The sequence below is a fragment of the Heteronotia binoei genome, chromosome 6 (genome assembly GCF_032191835.1).
Source record: "Heteronotia binoei isolate CCM8104 ecotype False Entrance Well chromosome 6, APGP_CSIRO_Hbin_v1, whole genome shotgun sequence".
Taxonomy (NCBI): domain Eukaryota; kingdom Metazoa; phylum Chordata; class Lepidosauria; order Squamata; family Gekkonidae; genus Heteronotia; species Heteronotia binoei.
The window spans coordinates 104,124,972-104,144,276 of NC_083228.1; the positions used below are offsets into that span (position 1 = coordinate 104,124,972).

General features: G+C 44.6%; 1 protein-coding gene across 1 annotated transcript in view; it reads right to left on the bottom strand.

The window, feature by feature from the left end:
- Positions 1-19,305, bottom strand: part of SLC9A9 (solute carrier family 9 member A9) — a 464,704-nt gene that overhangs the window by 95,169 nt on the left and 350,230 nt on the right. The window contains exon 13 of the mRNA XM_060242307.1: positions 4,468-4,516. Coding sequence (XP_060098290.1) covers positions 4,468-4,516 — 49 coding nt within the window. The remainder of the gene's footprint in view (positions 1-4,467; positions 4,517-19,305) is intronic.

Genomic DNA, 19,305 nt, shown 5'->3' on the forward strand with positions numbered 1-19,305 from the left:
TGGAGATTTCCCAGGAAGACATGGAGGTTTCCCAGAATGCCTCCCAAAAAAGGAGGCTTCCTGGAGACAACAGGAAAAGTAGACTGGACCTGGGCAGACCAGATAAAAAGAGGTGGAGAGTGATGTACATAGGTGGAGTCAGAGGTTTAATAAAACTGGTTTCTCTCAGGAGGGAGGGTCTCTTGATGCTGGTCCTTGGAAGAGAAGAGACTGCTGAGCTCTGGTAAACAGGCAATAGCCATCTTGAACATGTGGCTAGGTCTGGCTGTCTTGCTGGATACAGGAAGCCTGAGGTAATGATACATTCTTAGAACATTTTGTAACTTATTAAGTTTAGAATTGCCTGCTTTACTTCAACATCTAGTAAAGTAAGTTTTAGTATCAGGGACAGAGGATGTAATTATGACCAACTTTTCTTTATTCTTCTGGTTAGGCTTCCCAATCCCCAGGTCCCAGTGGGGGATCCCCTGGTTTTACAGGCCCTGCCCCAGCCGGCTGGCCAGCGGGGGGAAGCCCTGCCCCCACAGTCACCATGTACCTCTAGAACTCTGGCAGGTTTAGAATCCTGCAAACAGGTTCATTTTTAAAATGTGTGCCTTTAAAGTTGAGCAGGAAACAGGAAGCGCTTCATGGGGAAGGGTCAACAGCAGTTTTGTCAGAGCACAGACCCTCTGCTTGTTTTGCTTTAATTTTCAGAGCAAGTAAAGTTGTGGAGGAACCAAACCCAGTAAGTGTGTGTGTGAGAGTCTCCAGGCTCCACTCCCAAGTCCCCAGATATTTCTTGAATTGGACGGCAATACTACTTCTGGTTGCTGACCTGGTGCTATGCTAAAAGTATGCTTGTAACTTCTCCCTCTTTTTAATAAACATTTTAATATTTTGAATGTTGGCAGTAAATTTCTGAGCTACATAGTTTTCCAACTGCCTTAGACCATGTTACTTTAAGACGGGAATCCTGGGAGGAGGAAAGACAAGCAGTTGGCAACTGGCTATTCTCCCAGGAATGCCCAAAGCTGTAAAAGTGTCCCTATGGAGAGCCAGTGCTGGGTAGCAGGAGATCAGAGGCAGCGTTTCAGTTTGAAAAGAGGTGTCAGGAGTCTGTCTCTTCTGGCAGGAAGACCCCCAGCCTGACAATGGTGGCAGTACACCCTAGTGGAAGGAAGTAAAAAAGCACCCTCCAGGAAATTGGTGCAAGCCAAGGAGAGGGCTGGTAGAACATGGTATTGTAAGTCAAAGTGGGTCTGTTCTATCACAAGCTTTTTCTCCAAATTCTGATTGAGCTTGGGTTTTTCCACAGTGGAGAAACTGTCTCTTCTTTTTTCTGACTGAACAAGTCCACATGATCAAAGTAGGTGGAGAGGTGGCCCCAGCACAACTGAGCAACAGTTCTCTTTTCCTCTAGACCATGTTTGGGTTGGACTTCAAAAGCTCACATTCCAGTCATCACAGTCCAAACCAATTTTCACACAGAGAGCAATCTGCAACGGGAACAAATTGTTTGCATTGCAAGTGTTTGCTACCTGACCACCCTACATCCAGGGCTTTTTTTGTAGAAAAAGCCCAGCAAGAACTCATATGCATATTAGGCCACACCCCTGATGCCAAGCCACCTGGAACTGCATTGCTGTGTATTCCTGCTAAAAAAAATTCCCTGCTTCCATAATATTAGGAGTACTCAGCTTCAGAGGCTTTCAGATGTAAATTAGCATGATGGAGAAAGCCATGTGGTTAGCACTTGTGATTGTTCTAGGCCAGACTGGGATCATTAGTTTCAGTAGCCTTCCCCGTGGTACCTGTGCATCAGCTCTTAACATTCAGGCATTTTGAATTTGCTTTAATTTGTTCTTTATGCTGCTTTTGTATCATTGTGTGTCTTAGAATTGGTTTCTTAATTTATATTGTTTGTGCTGTTAGTGAACCTGAACTCTGTGGCTAAGGATGAGTGGGAGACTTCCTACCTTCCACCTGCTGGCCCTGCTGCTGCTTGGCAGGGCAGTGGGGGAAAATGGGAGAGAAAATTTGTTGTGCCCTCATTTCTGGCACAGAACTCAAAGTGATATCACTGTCTTGGTATGACTTGGTGATGTCACTTCTGGTTTTGCTTTGAAAGAGATCGTGTGGGCTGCTTTCACATGTGTTGGATAATGCACTTTCTATGCAATGTAGTGATTACTTGCAACTGATTGCTAAAGTGCATTGAAAGTGCTTTATCTAATATGTATGAAAGCAGCCTTGGTGTCAGCACAGTGTCACCTCCTCTCCCACAGTTGGCACACCTAGTGAGTTAAAACTGCAGGAATAAACAAGATAGTTAATGGAAACTGATGCATGCAAAGGCCTAGGAAACCAAGGCATATTTGCTCATATCTGACTTGAAGTTGGGTCATTTTATACCTTTGATACTTTCCCTTTTAGCAAGGTTTCCTTGGTTTTCCAAGGCTTGTTGAAAACAACAAAATCAAAGAGTCAAGCACACAAAACTTGCCAGACTTCTGTCAGTGTCAACACACTCCCTAGAGTGACAGAGAAAATCACTCCAGGGAAAAAGAGGTATTGAATATATGGTTGGTGGACACATTCTTTTCAAAATGTAGCACCATGGAGTGAGGAAAAGCTTATGAAGCTGGTAAAAAGTTTGGGGTCCTAGGGAGACAATAAAAATGTCACAGGCAATCAAAGTATTACTGAACATGAGCCAGCTGTAATTCTTAGAAACTGATGGAAAGCAATAAAACTAGAGGCAAGATTTGGATTCAAATAATGATTCAAATAAGAATTTGGATTCAAATAAAGGAAAGAATCCTTTTCTTCAGTGGGAGGTGCTCTCAAAAATGCTGTGGATGAGCATGATCCAACTTAGTGGTGCAATTTAATACTACATATATTTACTCAGAAAGAAGTTTCACTACTTTCAATGGAGCTTGGCCACAAGTAAGTATTTATAGGACTTCAGCACACTTAGTGCCAGTGGTTTCAATGGGCTTAAGCAGGCCTAATTTGTGCTTGATGGTGAACCCTGTAGTTTAAAAAGGTAGGACAGAAGGAAATGTATGGTTTAAATTCAAGCTAGTTGATCCCTATTAAAAAAAATAAAGAATTTAACATTTCCAGTTTTGATAATTATATTAGCCTACACTCCCTGGAGATAGTCTTGCCAGCCTTGAGGTCTGGGCAAAGGATCCCCTGGTTATGCAGGCTACACCCCGTTGCTGGCCAGCGGGGGGGGGGGGGAGAGCCCCACCCCAACAGCCATTAGATCTCTGCAGGTTTAGAAGAAGCATGTAAACATTTTGTGTTTTGGAATGCATGTTTGCCTTTAAATCTCAGCAGGTTGCAGAAGCTGCGGGGGGGGGGGGGAGCAGGTTCTTCCCCATTGTGTGTGTGTGAGAGAGAGGCACAGTCCTTCTGTTTGTTTTGCATTCATTTTAGAAGTTGTTTGTATAATAAAATGGATAGTAAGCAGTTAACTAGAACCTGATTATGGGATGGAGGAAAACTCCATCCCCTAGACCACTGTTTTCCTTACTTTCATTTTCTGGTGTTAGTCTGAAGAAGTCAGTTGAAATACAGCAGAATGTTATATTCAGCAACTCCTACGAGTAAAGCAATTTATCATTGTCCCAGTGAAATCACAAAAGTGTGGGCTTGCAAGTTGTTTATTTTGGCTGCTTTGTGAATGTGTGTGTGTTCACTTTCATTTATTGGAAGTGCAGCTGCTGGGGAACCCTTTGGAGGCAAAAAAAGAGGAAGAGGAACTGAAGATTGTATTCAGGGGAACTACACTGCTGTATGTATGTATCTATTTATTTATTTAGGCAATGGGAAGGTCTCCAGATCCAGAATTGGTTGAGAATAATGGAGACATGTAGAGTTCTACCATGGCCCACAATGCCCTGTCATATTACCTGAGCATGCTTCATTCATTAACATTGAAGATAAGGAGATAAGAAGATTCCACAGAGTGCTAAAGATATCTACAGATCTATGTTGTGGCATAAGGTTCTTTAGGTCTACTTGATCAGATGTGTGAATAGTGAAGATAATATATTAAAAAACCCTTATGCATGGTGATTAAAAATGTCTGAAAGCATGCTAACAGCTAAAGACTAACAAGCCCATTGGTATAGATGGGATCAGACTCCAGGTACTCCTGGCTGGTAGGTGGTCAGTTTGTATGACATCCTCTGCAGCATACAATCTTCAAAAGCAGTCTCACATAGATTGTATTAAATCAGCTAATGCACATTTATAATGTCCTGACCTAACATTATTCCCCGAAGTTCAGAATTTGAATAATATACATTTCCTTGATTTAATGGAGTTGATATTCAATATTATCCTCAAAAGTAAATTTTAGTTCCAGTTTTCTATGCACAACTGGGCATTTGCTGAAGAGTTTGCAGGATTTTGAAATACATGACTGAACAGAAATCCTCTTCAGATATTTATCTTTAAATTGTAACTTACCTGATTTGCAATTTCTGTCTTAAGATCCTCATCTGGATCAACACCAACCCTATTAAAGAAGGGGAGAGAAGTAAATGGTGACTTGCAGAATTACTGGCTTTCTTTACAGTGACTATTTCTCAGTAAGATATCACAGATAATTGTATGGCATGAAAATAAAGTTAGCAAAATATAAAGACAAGACATTTATAAGGAACGTGCCACCAGAGTACTGTATCTCAAATTCAGTTGTTTCAGAGCATGTTTTCTGATTAAATGGATATCAATGAAACTAGAAAAAAGTAGCCATGGGCTGTTTAGGCTTTGGTATTTACCTGCTTCGACTGCAATACTGTCAAGATGCTTTATGGAGTAAACAAGTGATTCTATGATTCTGAAAGTGCTTGCCTCTGGGAAGCATTCCCTTATTATTTGAATATTTTGAAGCCTTGAGTCTTCTTTACTAAGAGACAGAACAAGTCATTTTTTGCCTGAGGCAGAAAATCCAAATGACATCTACTCATTGAGATAAAAATATTATAATAAACCAAATGACTGACAATTTGCTGCTCCTTTATGGCATCTGAAGAGAAGCCATGTCACCCTACCAAATAGGAAGGTCGGTCTTGTCTTTACTAGACAATCTGTTCCTAATGTGGTAAGTGCTTGGAGAAGGGAAACACTGGCACAAGGATGATGGCACTGGTGGTGCCGTGACAATTTTATTTATACATTTGCTTAGTCCTGCCCAAGATCCCTCAGATGGGTCATAGGCCTGATGTAAGGAGAATTAAGTGGTCTGCACAGCTACACACCGGTTTAGCTCAGTCTCTGGTGAAAGGTGACCTTTGGTCTCTGCACCAAGATCTAATGTGGGAATATGTCAGCAGTTATGCTTCTGCAGCCCTTAAAAAAGACACTTTGAGCTGTTATTTAATGGCATCATATTGCCATCCTATCTTGTTCTGGAAAGTTGGCAGCAAAGTCCAAGGATCACAGGTAATCAACAAAAAGAATGGGAACCAAGCATCAAGGCAAGAGCTGAAGTGGGAGACTAGAGAGCTCCACAGGAAGCAAGCAGGCTCTAGAAAGCTGGAGCTTAGCTATCAGCGACTCTCTAGGCTGAAGCATGAACTGATTAAAAGAAGACGGTTTACATCTGCGATGCAAAAGGTCCGGCACTTCCTGGTTATGCGGAGCAGTTGGTGGGAAATCCGCGCAGACGCTGCGCGGTGAAGAGGGACGTCTCTCTGAGGTAAGCTCTGTGGGAAAACGCCCATAGAAGCAGCAAAGATCCCCTCACCTCCCCACTTTTAAATTCATGGTTATTATAAGCCTAGATATGAATAACATTTGGTCCTTGCTCTGCATATACACCCTAAGGTGCCTTTGTGCAACTAATCTTCAAAAAGGTCACATTTCTATCTGACATACTAGCTAAAAAAAGCTTTAAAAGGCGAGAATAGTATATCCCAAAGGCTCTGAAGCCCCTACATTTTTATTGCTTTGAAGGTTTTGAAGTGGAATTAGGGGTTATTTACAGGAGCAGTCTGCACTGGTGAGGACCAGTTCAAATGACTGGTATGTGCCTGCCTGACCTTTGTATTTTTGGTTGTGCTCTTTTTCCATCTGGGTGCTTTTGAACTCCTTAGTTAGCAATAAGAACAACTGGGACTGCAAACTTTCCTAACAGGTTGAAAAGTGGTGTGCTTCCTCATAACCCACACCTATGCTTCAGTTTTAACCTCTGTTTGCTCAAGAGCAAATGGAAGAAAGCAGATAGCCATGTCCCCCGGACAGCACATATTCGACCTGTGCTGTCCAAGCTGCACTGAAGAAGAAGAAGATATTGGATTTATATCCCGCCCTCCACTCCGAAGAGTCTCAGAGCGGCTCACAATCTCCTTTACCTTCCTCCCCCACAACAGACACCCTGTGAGGTGGGTGGGGCTGGAGAGGGCTCTCACAGCAGCTGCCCTTTCAAGGACAACTTCTGCCAGAGCTATGGCTGACCCAAGGCCATGCTAGCAGGTGCAAGTGGAGGAGTGGGGAATCAAACCCGGTTCTTCCAGATAAGAGTCCGCACACTTAACCACTACACCAAACTGGCTTCCAGTGGAGCACCAGATCAGTTTCAAGGTTTTGGTTTTGACCTGCAAGGCCTTTAATGGTCATGGATACCTTCAGGTGTGCCTCTCTCAGCATGTCCCTGGAGGAGCACTACGCTCTGGGAACAAGAACCTCCTGGTGGTCCCTCAGCTAAAAGAGATCTGGCTGTCCTCATCTAGGGCCAGGGCTTTTTCAGCCCTGGTTCCTGCCTGGTGGAACTCTTTGCCAGAAAACATCCATGTCCTACAGGAGTTATTACCTTTCTGCAGGGGATGCAAGGCAGAGATGTTCTGCCAGACATTTGTTTGAGGGCAGCAACAGGACAGAGGCAGTTTTTTTCCCACCATCTGGAAGTAAATTCTCTATTTGTTCATGCTTTTAGGGTTTTAATGTTGGTTTTAGTCTAAACTATTTATTGTACCTCTGTTTTGTACCATCCTGAGCCCAGCTTGCAGGAAAAGACAGCCTAATCCAACATCATCATCATCATGATGATGTCTACAATGTTTGTGCAAAGTAGCCTTTGACAGCTGTCCAACAACATGTTAGAAGAAACAAGAGGGATGCCACTGAAAACAGCAGATTTGTCGCACTTCCACAGACCGAGAGAGACAGAGACAGAAACAGACAGAGATCCATATCTACATCTTTCCTGTATCTATATTCAGTATTTATTTTAAAGGTATTTATTTTACAGGTGATGTTTCCAACATTCAAAACAGCATACAACATCTTAAAACATAAAACTCTCTCTCTCTCAATATTTTCTAATTTGAGTAGCACCACTGTGTTTGTATCAATAATTTTAATAATTTTAGTGTTCCACTTGCTTTTAGATGTCATTCAACTTGTCTGCTTGCAGAGAGGGCAGGATATAAATGTGAGGCAAGTTTGCTGTGAGGAACCCAGACCCAACTCTTTATAACATGTAGTTTGGCTCACTGTCATATATATATATATATATCAGTTTCTGGAACAGCTCCAACTACACTTTTCTATTTATTGTATATGTTTCTTCCAAAAATAAATTTTAGGAAAAACTTTCTAACCAGGTTAATTTAAGGCTTTCCCAAGAATGATCCTTATGTCCAAACCTTACTTCAAAGACTCTCTGGATAAACTGTCTCTGGCTACTCTTTGATATGCTAAATTTTAGAGGCAGTCTCTAGCAGAGAAATCTCATGTGTTTGAGAATTCATTGTTCCACTTATCTGCATCCCTTTGATCCAATATGTCTGCTACACAAAAGGCTTCCCATAAAGTTGGACCCCAGCCTACATACATTATTTTCAATTGGCTGAAGCAAGACTGATGGAATATACAAAGGGTCCCTGAAGTAACCCTGAAAGCTGCAACATGAGACTGCCAACCTGACAGGAATTGCACCCTCTTTTCTATGACAGATTTACAAGTAAGAAACAATCTTAAGTATGATCCATATGTGTGTGTGGATTCAGCTTTAAACAAGTTCTCCAGTTCAAACTGTTATCTTTTTCTTTAGTTCCATACTCTCATTTCACAGAGGACATTCAAGATACTTGTGTGACAGACAGAAAGATAGACAGACAAATAGGGCCAAGTAAATGTGATGGCTACCACAAGGATGCTGCTGACATTTAGGATGGGTGCAAATCAGAAAAAATGTGGTTCAGTTCATGATTCATGCCATCCCTGGTTTGCAAACCATTAATCATCACCAACTTTTTGATGCTAAATGAACCAGTTTGGATTGTGAGGTTTGTGATGTGGTAGAAGAACACTCCCCCTGGTGTGCTAAAGACACCAAACTTACAGGGAATCTCTGACTGAGACTCCTCCACCCAGGGGTCGTTTTATAGAAAAATAGGTGGCAGAGCTCATTAGCATAACTCATTAGCATATTCCACCACCCCCTGCCACCAAAAGCAACCTGATGCAAAAAAGGAGAGCCCCAGACGAGCGAAGCCTGCTTGGGCTGGCTAGAGATCCAGCCAGCCCAAGCAGGCCTTGCTTTCCTGGGCCGCCTTCTCCAGTCAAAAGGCCTGCAAGCCACCTGCCTCCCAAAACTACATAAGAAGTGGAGGAAGGGTGGCACAGCCTTCTCCAAGGGTCAATGAGGGCTGCTGGGGGAATGGCAAAGCTCCTGGGGGCTGCCTGCTCTCCTAATCCAGGGATTAGTGTTTCTAATGTTGGAGTAGTCTGCGCCTCCCAATTGCTTTGAAGTTTTGTAAACATTTTAAATGAATGGAGACAATCTGTCTGGAAATGTATCCATTCATGAACTGCCACAAACAGCATGAAAGTTCATGGAATGTTCATGTCAGTTGCCTGTGGTTAAGTGTGCAGACTCTTATCTGGGAGAACTGGGTTTGATTCCCAGCTCCTCCACTTGCAGCTTCTGGAATGCCTTGGGTCAGCCATAGTTCTCACAGAGCTGTCCTTGAAAGGGCAGCTTCTGGGAGAATTCTCTCAGTCCCACCTACCTCACAGCGTGTCTGTTGTGGGGGAGGAAGGTAAAGAAGATTGTAAGCCACTCTTAGACTTTGAGATTCAGAGTGAAGGGTGGGGTATAAATCCACCACCACCACCTCCTCCTCCTTCCATAAACATCACTTTACAAACAACTGGCCAAAATTCATCATGCATTTTAGTTCGTGAGCTGGTTTGCGCCCATCCCTACTGCCACTTTAAAGACATTATTAAAACGTGGTGAGGTCCCAGTGCTACTCAGATCAGCAGTGCAGTGCTCTTGTTCCCCCCATGCCTTTTCAAGTGCTGAAACTGTGGCTGTTTCAGCACTTGAAAAGGCATGTGGAGAGGACACGGGTGTTGTACTAAGGGGCCAATGAGGATCAGGTCCTCACAGCATTTTGAAATGTCTTCAGAATGGCAGTGGTGTTCTTGGGGCAGCTTCCAGTTTCAGGCTGAATTTTTTTTTTTGCAGTTCTTTTGATGAAGAATTGTGACTGTTTACTTGGATCAGATACCCCAAAATAGATACTGGCCATGATAAATAGGGACTGATGGAAGAATGTATTTATTAGACGATGAATATTTCAAGTTCCTCTCTCCACTTTCCTTTGTCATTAATTCATGCTTAATTTCTACTTCAGTGTAATTTTGAAAGGGGAAATTTTCTCCACAATGGGGTCCAGAGTAGCTTTCACCCTTCCCTATCCTCCATTTTATCCCCACAGCAACCCTGTGACATAGGTTGGGCTGAAAGAGAGAAACAGACCCGAAGTTACCTAGTGAGTTTTCATAGCAGAGCAGAATATCCTAGTCCAACATTCTGGCCATTATTCCATTCTGGCAATATGCAGTTATCAACAACTTATGCACCGTTTAGCTTTTGTGGTATGAACGAAATGTTTCAATAAATGTTTTCAGACATTGCTGGGATGTTTACATTTCTCAGACTTGCCATGCTTGCTGAGCAGCACTATCTTCACGATAAAGGAGCTGTTATATTGTTTGTACGAATTAATTTTAACTCTGTATATTTATTGATTGTTGTTACAGCCCTGAGCCCATTGAGGGAAGGGCAGGTTATAATAAATAAATAAATATGTTGTCATACGAACCAAAAATTAAGTAGGGATGCTCTGGGTCCCTTCAAGTTAATAACTCTCATAACGAGAGTGGAGGTAGAGATTACTGTGCCTGCGCTGTTCTGTTGATTAAATGGAACTTGAAGAAGGAAGTGAAAGAGGTGAGGGAGTGCAGATTCATCTGGTGCACTAAGGAGGGATCTATGACAACCCCCTTTCTAAATTTCTTCTGCAATAGTTATAAATGGTAATTTTTGTAAATAACTTGATACATAGAGTTCTGTGCTTTTGACATACTTAACGATTCACATTCGCATGATTAATATATAAGTCCTGTTAATTGTTTGTAACTATAATGTCTCATGGGTGGCCAGAAATGACATCATATGGTTTGAAATACTGGAAGAAAAGAGGAACTTTCTGCAACTTTTCCTAAATACCTCCTGCCTTCCAGGTCTGTTTAAAGGGAAATGTATTTGTCATATTTTTTACCATGAAAGGAATTGTATCCTTAGTTTAACAGAAGTTATTTCCAGCACAGAATCACAATCCAAGCAAGGGTTTTCCTCCTCAAGCCCAGCAGAACCAGTGCAATGTACTACTGCTCAGCAGAAACCAATGTCATTGTGGCAATGCCAGCTCAACAGGACTGATGTGAAATACAGAATCACAAGGCGGGTGTGTGTGTGTGCAAGCTCAGCACAACCAGTTCAATGTACAGAATGCCCAGCAAACCCCAGTACCACTGTGGCAATACAAGTAAAAGAGGACTAATGTCAGCCCAGAGAATCCCTGCCGTATAACCTGAAAGGGGGTGTGTGTGCGCGATTTTTTCAAGCCCAGCACAACCAGTTCAGTGTACAGAATGCCCAGCAGAGCCCATTGCTACCATGGCATGCAAGTTTAAAAGGACTGATCTCAAAGTGGAGTCACAAGAAATCCAAAGGGGAAATTTTTCAAGCCCAGCACAACCAGTTACAATGTGCAGATTTAGACTAAGTTGCTGGAAATTTATCCATTCACGAACTGAGACATCTTGAAAGTTCATGGAAAGTTCATGCTGGTTGATCTGTCACGAATTTCAGTTTGCAAACCACAAACCAGCCAAAATTCATCATGGTTCATGCCCATCCCTAATTATAACACTCACTCTTTCCATCAAACTAGATGCTAGATTTTTACTTATACATAAATGTCAGAAGAGTGAATCAATACATGGAACTAAGTAGTGGAGTTAGGAAGGCAGACAGGAGGAACAACTCAGTGATACAAGAAGACAATTCAAACTCTGAGGACAACAATAAGAAAATCATTCAGCAGAGTATAAAAGCTGTGCAGTAGAGAAGTTTAGGGAGACTTGTTTAATAATACACCCCCCCTAACTTATTCTTAAGTGGTAGCAGGCACTGCTTGCCAACAAAGGGGCTTTAGAAGCATTACAAAATGTATTTCTTGCCACATAGGAATGTAGAAAAACAAATGAAAACAAAGACCAAAATTACAATTTGCTCAAATTCAGTGCCCCCCCCCCCCCCAAAGTCTCATATATCCCTTTGGTGATGGGCTGAATAAATCTTTGGCTAGACACATCAGGGAATGTCATTATCTTCAATATATTACTCTACAGAATGTGTAAAATGGAATTGTTCAGGAGGGCATTAATACAGAGGGCACAGGGTTGTTTTGAAAAATGTGAAGCAGCTTCAGTGCATTGTTATATGTATTATACAGATCACATTGTACTATTTTCTAATTTTGCAATCCAGTTTCATTGCATTGCTTATTGCATTTATTATAATATTTTGTTGCACTGTTTTCAGAATTGTAATCTGTCATGTCTCTGCAAAAACAATGCAGACTACATAAAAAGACTAAGGGTGTTTTCGCACTCACGTTTTACTGGCGCCACGACCCTCCTCACGCCGGTGAATCTGCATGGATTTCGCACCAGAAGCGCCGGCGCACCCAGAAGCGCCGGCTACTTCCGTCGCTAAGCCAGCGCAAACGTTTTCCTGCATCTTTGCGATTTCTGTTTGCGCTGGCTTAGCGACGGAAGTAGCCGGCGCTTCTGGGTGCGCCGGCGCTTCTGGTGCGAAATCCATGCAGATTCACCGGCGTGAGGAGGGTCGTGGCACCAGTAAAACGTGAGTGCGAAAACGGCCAGAATGAAGTAAACAAATAAAAGGATTATTACCAGACTCTCCTCCTTTTCAAAAATTCAGACCTGATTGTTTAAATCTTTTTTTCCCCTGTGAACATACCAAATGTTCTTGATAATAAAAAGAAATTTTTTTAAAAATAAAAAAATAGTACACATGGTATCTTTTGCTGTGTGGTTTGAAACTAAGCCAGACAGAAAGATACTTAACAAACTGGGGAAGCAGCTAGAAATCTGAAAATTTGAAACCAATAAAATCAATAGAAATGCCCACAATTATTATTGTTCAGGCAACACAATCTACTTTCTTTTCTGACTTCACCTTATTGCATAATCTAAGATACTGGAGGTTAATAAAGTTACAGAAAAGCTGGGGAAAATCTGGCCCCTGCCTTCCTACTGAGCAGCATCTTTCAACATTAATCAGTGAACTGAAGCCTGTAGGAAAGATTTTATATTGAACTTTTTTTTATCAGACTCTAGGAATAATGGCTGAAAGAACAGGCATTGAGATATTTACAGAGATACAGTCATCATGGTAAGAAATATATATTTCCTGAGAAAAAGCATACATATGACTGGAAGTATGTCCCAGCATGAGCTGGGACTGATTGCAAGCTGCTGAACTGGGTTGCTGAATCAGTATCAGTACCAGATTTAGGGGTGCCAGTCCGCCAGGAGGAATGGGGAATCCTTTGGCCATGCCTGGATTCCCACTGGTTCTTTGAATGGTAGTGGGAGATTTTTTTTAAAGGCTGTTGTACTTGTGATGTGGAAGACCAGGCTGGGCTTAGTCAACCCTAAGGTTGTTGACATTGTTAAGCAGTAGTTGCCATGGGGAAGAGAGAAAGTGAGGCACTTGATAGCCCACCTTCAGTTTGAGGGGATAAGGTGAGATCAGGCCTCAGATTCAGCAGGAGCTCACAGGAGTGCAGCTCCTGAACCTTTCTGACACCCCCTTCTCCTCCCCACCTACCTTATCCATTGAGTAGTAGGTGCAGCTGCATAACAATCCCTGGATTAGGAGAGTGGAAGCCAGTCAGCCACCACGAGCTTTGCTATGCCCCAGCAGCCCTCAATAAGCCCTGGAGAAGCCCGCACCACTTTTTCTCCACTTCTTATGTGATTTTGGGTGGTGGATGGCTTGCTAGCCTTTTGACTGTTGGGGGGGGGGGGTGTGATGGCCCAGGAGAGCCCCAGGTGAGTACAGCCTGCTTTGGCTGATTGGATCTCTAGCCAGCCCAAGCAGGCCTTGCTCGCCCAAGGCTCTCTTTTCTTGCGTTGGGTTGCTTTTGGCTGGGGGCGGGGGCAGCATATGCTAATGAGTTATGCTAATGCACTCCACCACCTATTTTCTACAAAATGACCCTGGATGGATATAACTAAATTAAATACATCTATGAGTGAACGGTATCTATGAGGGAATGAAGGCTTAGTTTGGTCTGTGCAGTTCAAGCAGTGCTACTGTACACCCATACAGACACTTGAAATGGTCGTGCTGACAGAAAGTGATGAAGCCATTAACATTAGGACTTTCATGGTCAGAAACAGTGACCTTCCTTTTTTTGCTGCCTCGCCTTTAAATCTTGCTGGTGCCTCTGTCACACAGGCCCTTTTATCTCTGATGGTGTTTATTAGGAATCTGAGAAGAGCAACATGTTCACATTCCTCTTCTTATACTTAAACATTATTCTGGTTATTCTAATACCATTTCCCGATAAATAAAACCATAGCTACTTTTTACAAATCAGGGAGTATCGTTAGGAAAATCATATTTCATTCTAGTGAGATTAGATCCATCGCAGTCCCTGAACAAAAAACAATATTTTGGTTTTTGTAATCTTTAACTTAATTTTCAAAGCAGCCATTAAATAGTTCTTCAATGTTTTTTGCATGGGAAATACTAGGGTTGCCAAGTCCAATTCAAGAAATACCTGGGGACTTTGGGGGTGGAGCCAGGAGACATTGGGGCGGAGCCAGGAGCAAGGGTGTGACAAGCATAAGTGAACTTCAAGGGACCACACATCTTTAAATCCCTCCCCTCCATAGGAAATAATGAAGGATAGGGGCACCTTCTTTTGGGGCTCATAGAATTGGACCGCCTGGTCCAATCTTTTTGAAACTTGGGGGGTATTTTGGGGAGAGGTATTGGATGCTATGCTGCAAATCTGGTGCCTCATCCTCAAAAATCAGCCCCCTCAGAGCCCCAGATATCCGCGGATCAATTTTCCATTATTTCCTATAAGAATAAGTCTCCATAGGGAATAATAGAGTTCCCTCCCCTCCCCCCATTTTCTCTCTCTCTCTCTCTCTCACTCACACACACGCTTAACTGTCTCTGGTGCAAGTGAGCAGCCATGTTGGACTGAAGCAGTAGAACAAAGCAGAGTCTCTGGTGCCTTACAACCAGGTCTGGAAAGTACAGGGGCTACGCTGCTCTTTTTCACACACACTCACTTGTCCGAAAGGAAAGCAAAACAAACAGAGGGGCTGCACTCCTTCCCCCTGAAGTACTTCTTGCTCCAATTTAAAGGCACACAGACATTTTAAAACTATACCTGTTTGCAGGTCCTGCTTAAGATCTACAGGTACAGGGTGGCTGTGGGGGAGGAGCTTCCCCCGCTGGCCAGCTGGCTGGGGAAAGCCTGTAAAATTGGGAATCCCCGGCTGGGACCTGGGGATTGGGAAGCCTAAGGGGAAGTGAAGGGGCAAAGAGAAGCTGCTGCGATGGGGCGAGGAGAAGCTGCTGTGATGGAGCTGGGTGGGAGGGGAAGGGAAGGGGCGAGGAGAAGCTGCTGCGATGGGGCTGGGTGGGAGGGGAAGGGAAGGGGCGAGGAGAAGCTGCTGCGATGGGGCTGGGTGGGAGGGGAAGGGAAGGGGCGAGGAGAAGCTGCTGCGATGGGGCTGGGTGGGAGGGGAAGGGAAGGGGCGAGGAGAAGCTGCTGCGATGGGGCTGGGTGGGAGGGGAAGGGAAGGGACGAGGAGAAGCTGCTGCAAAGGGGCTGGGTGGGAGGGGAAGGGAAGGGGCGAGGAGAAGCTGCTGCGATGGGGCTGGGTGGGAGGGGAAGGGAAGGGGCGAGGAGAAGCTGCTGCGATGGGGCTGGGTGGGAGGGGAAGGGAAGGGGCGAGGAGAAGCTGCTGCGATGGGGCTGGGTGGGAGGGGAAGGGAAGGGGCGAGGAGAAGCTGCTGCGATGGGGCTGGGTGGGAGGGGAAGGGAAGGGGCGAGGAGAAGCTGCTGCGATGGGGCTGGGTGGGAGGGGAAGGGAAGGGGCGAGGAGAAGCTGCTGCAAAGGGGCTGGGTGGGAGGGGAAGGGAAGGGGCGAGGAGAAGCTGCTGCGATGGGGCTGGGTGGGAGGGGAAGGGAAGGGAAGGGGCAAGGAGAAGCTGCTGCGATGGGGCTGGGTGGGAGGGGAAGGGAAGGGGCGAGGAGAAGCTGCTGCGATGGGGCTGGGTTGGAGGGGAAGGGAAGGGGCGAGGAGAAGCTGCTGCAAAGGGGCTGGGTGGGAGGGGCAAGGAGAAGCTACTGTGATCTGGGTTGGGTGGGAAGGAAAGGGAAGGGGCGAGAAGATGCAGCTGCAATGGGGCTGGGTAGGAAGGGAAGGGAAGTGGCGAGGAGAAGCTGCTGCGATGGGGCTGGGTGGGAAGGGAAGGGAAGGGGCGAGGAGAAGCTGCTGCGATTGGGGCTGGGTGGGAAGGGGCAAGGAGAAGCTACTGTGATCTGGGCTGGGTGGGAAGGGAAGGGGTGAGGAAACGCTGCTGCGATCGGGGCTGGTTGGGAAGGGAAGGGAAGAGGAGAAGCTGCTGCGATGGGGCTGGGTGGGAAGGGAAGGGGTGAGGAGAAGCTGCTGCTATGGGGCTGGATGGGAAGGGAAGGGAAGAGGAGAAGCTGCTGGAATCGGGGCTGGGTGGGAAGGGAAGGGGCAAGGAGATGCTGCTGCGATGGGGCTGGGTGGGAAGGGAAGGGGCGAGGAGAAGCTGCTGCGATCGGGGCTGGGTGGAAAGGGAAGGGAAGGGGCGAGGAGATGCTGCTGCGATGGGGCTGGGTGGGAAGGGAAGGGAAGGGGTGAGGAGAAGCTGCTGCGATGGGGCTGAGTGGGAAGGGAAGGGGCGAGGAGAAGCTGCTGCGATGGGGCTGGGTGGGAAGGGAAGGGGTGAGGAGAAGCTGCTGCTATGGGGCTGGATGGGAAGGGAAGGGAAGAGGAGAAGCTGCTGGAATCGGGGCTGGGTGGGAAGGGAAGGGGCAAGGAGATGCTGCTGCGATGGGGCTGGGTGGGAAGGGAAGGGGCGAGGAGAAGCTGCTGCGATCGGGGCTGGGTGGAAAGGGAAGGGAAGGGGCGAGGAGATGCTGCTGCGATGGGGCTGGGTGGGAAGGGAAGGGAAGGGGTGAGGAGAAGCTGCTGCGATGGGGCTGAGTGGGAAGGGAAGGGGCGAGGAGAAGCTGCTGTGATTGGGGCTGGGTGGGAAGGGCCACCATTTTTCCTCCACTTCCAGATTTTTGGCGAGCGGGGGAGGAGGCTCCAAATCAGGGCCCCCCCCGCCCGGGGTGGGGGATTGGGAAGCTTAGTAAATACATAGCTTTTTGTTATCCATAATCACTGCAATCACTACAGAATTAACTGTAAAATACTGAAAATGTGAATGAAATCCAAAAGAGATTATTCACCATCTAAAACACATAATTAGAATTACAATTATTAACAAAAACTCTACAAACTTGAGGATAAATAATGCACAATGTGGACACTAATTTTGGTCTCTGGTTGGCAGAAATTTGTATTCTTGGCAAGCTGTTGTGTGTGTTCCTATTTTCTTTCTACATTGTTAACTTACATAATATGTCATGCTGCTGATAATAATGTCTGTGTCCTGGTGTATTATATTAAGTTAATACAAATACTGTGGAGAACTTAGTCCTGTGAACTGATCTGCTGTACATGATCATCTTTCAGTGTGCCAGCTTCACTGACTATATGAAACAAGTTCAGGAAAGGAAGTGGATGAAAGCATGGGGAAATGATCTTTCTGAGAAGAATTAAGATAAATCATGAAATACTGACCCTTCTTAATATTGCTTTGAAAGCTCTGTGTACACAATTTAAGTGCTTGTTCACCTCTGTGCTATTTTATAACAGCGCTGCTATGTTAGAACGGTGGTTACAGAAGTGAAGTGAAGGGATTCGATTATATACTTCAGCATCAGCCCCCACCTGGCATTGACAAGATGTTCCAGCCCAGCATGTAGATAATCACCCACATTATTGTGTGGATCATGGTAATAGAGAGCATCAAAAAGCAAGACTTCAGATTTTAACAAACACACACTTTATCAGAATATCCCAAAGCAGGATTCCCACCTCTATTTCTGCATAGTTTTTTGGCCCCCTCTTTGAAATGGGCACATAAATGTCTGGTGAAGGAGGCATGAAGGAGATGGGGAAGAAAACAACACAAGTGATGTTTTTATACTGCAAAGTGGCTAGTAAAGGTGCTCTGCTTTTATAGCTTTATAGTATTTTTAACAGATGGCAAAGGTAATATTGGATATATTGGATTTATATCCCACCCTCTACTCTGAATCTCAGAGTTTCAGAGTGGTTCATAATTTCCTTTATATTCCTCCCCCACAACAGACACCCGGTGAGGTGGGTGGGGCTGAGAGAGCTCTCCCAGAAGCTTCCCTTTCAAAGACAACTTTGTGAGCGCTATGGCTGACCCAAGGCTGCAGATCTGTGATTAGGGGAAGCCAGTGATTTCTTATCCAAGTGTTCATTTATGCTGTTTGTTTTACTCCAATGGAATACTCATTACAAGACAAACCTCCTCAACCAATATCTGTTGAAGTGCAATTGATACATGTTAATGTTAAACCCCAAAGGTTGAATTAAATAACTCCCTTTTGCCAAGTTGGAGCCAGTAATTCCATTCTGTTAAGTCTCCATCCAGTAGTGAAAACTACATGTCACTATGATGAAGAAAGACTAAGTGGAAGAGAGCCACTGTATCTATTTTGGAAAGGAAATTGGATCTGTTCCATACAGCCTGTCTGTACAAGCTGATAACATAAAGGATCCTAGCATCAGCACAGAGGACTAACTCATCCCTTTCTAGCAGCACTGGAATCACATCCCAACAAAAAACAGGACCTATACGTATTGTGGCACTAGTGCTGTTTGTCTCAAGAGTCTTATTTGGGAGCAAGAAGCAGTGTGGCATCTCTGTTCCACAAAGGACTGGACATTTGACCAAGAGATAGAGAGGATTTGATCAAACATTGCTGAACAATGGTCAAGCACGTTTCACAATTGACTATACCAGGGGTGGCCAATGGTAGCTCTCTAGATGTTTTTTGCCTACAACTCCCATCAGCCCCAGCCATTGGCCATGCTGGCTGGGGCTGATGGGAGTTGTAGCCAAAAAAAACATCTGGAGGGCTACCGTTGGCCACCCCTGGACTATACTTTGCAGAACAACAAAGAAGAGATCCTTGACAAAGCAAGCCTTGTGAAACAGAAACAGAATCTAAAAATATAATGCGGTATCATCTTAACATTAGTCGTTTAAAAGCAAATAAATAAATACATTTGAATACTGAATAGTTCTTTTTTGTTTTCTGTTGGAGCACCAGGGTCAGCCTACAGTCAAAACCTTTTAAAGAATGACACCAAAACAAAGAAAAGTAATATTCAACTGCAACACAATAACAACAACAACAAAACGGGTCTGGCAGAATATGTCTGTGGTTATAGCAACAGCCAAAGCATTGCTGTACTCAGCCTTTGCTTGTAGCAACCTGTGACAACCTGTGACAAGTGAGAATACAATGTCATAAAACAATGAGCTGCTATGCCCTGACCTGGATAGCCTAGGCTAACCTATTCTTGTCAGATCTTGGAAGCTGATCAGTATTTGAATGGAAGATCACCAGGGAATACCAGGATCCCTCTGCAGAGACAGGCAATGGCAAAACACCTCTGCACATCTCTTGCCATGAAAATCACATAGGGTCATCATAACTTGGCTGTGACTTGATGGCAAAAAAGAGAAAAGAAATTGTATTGTTC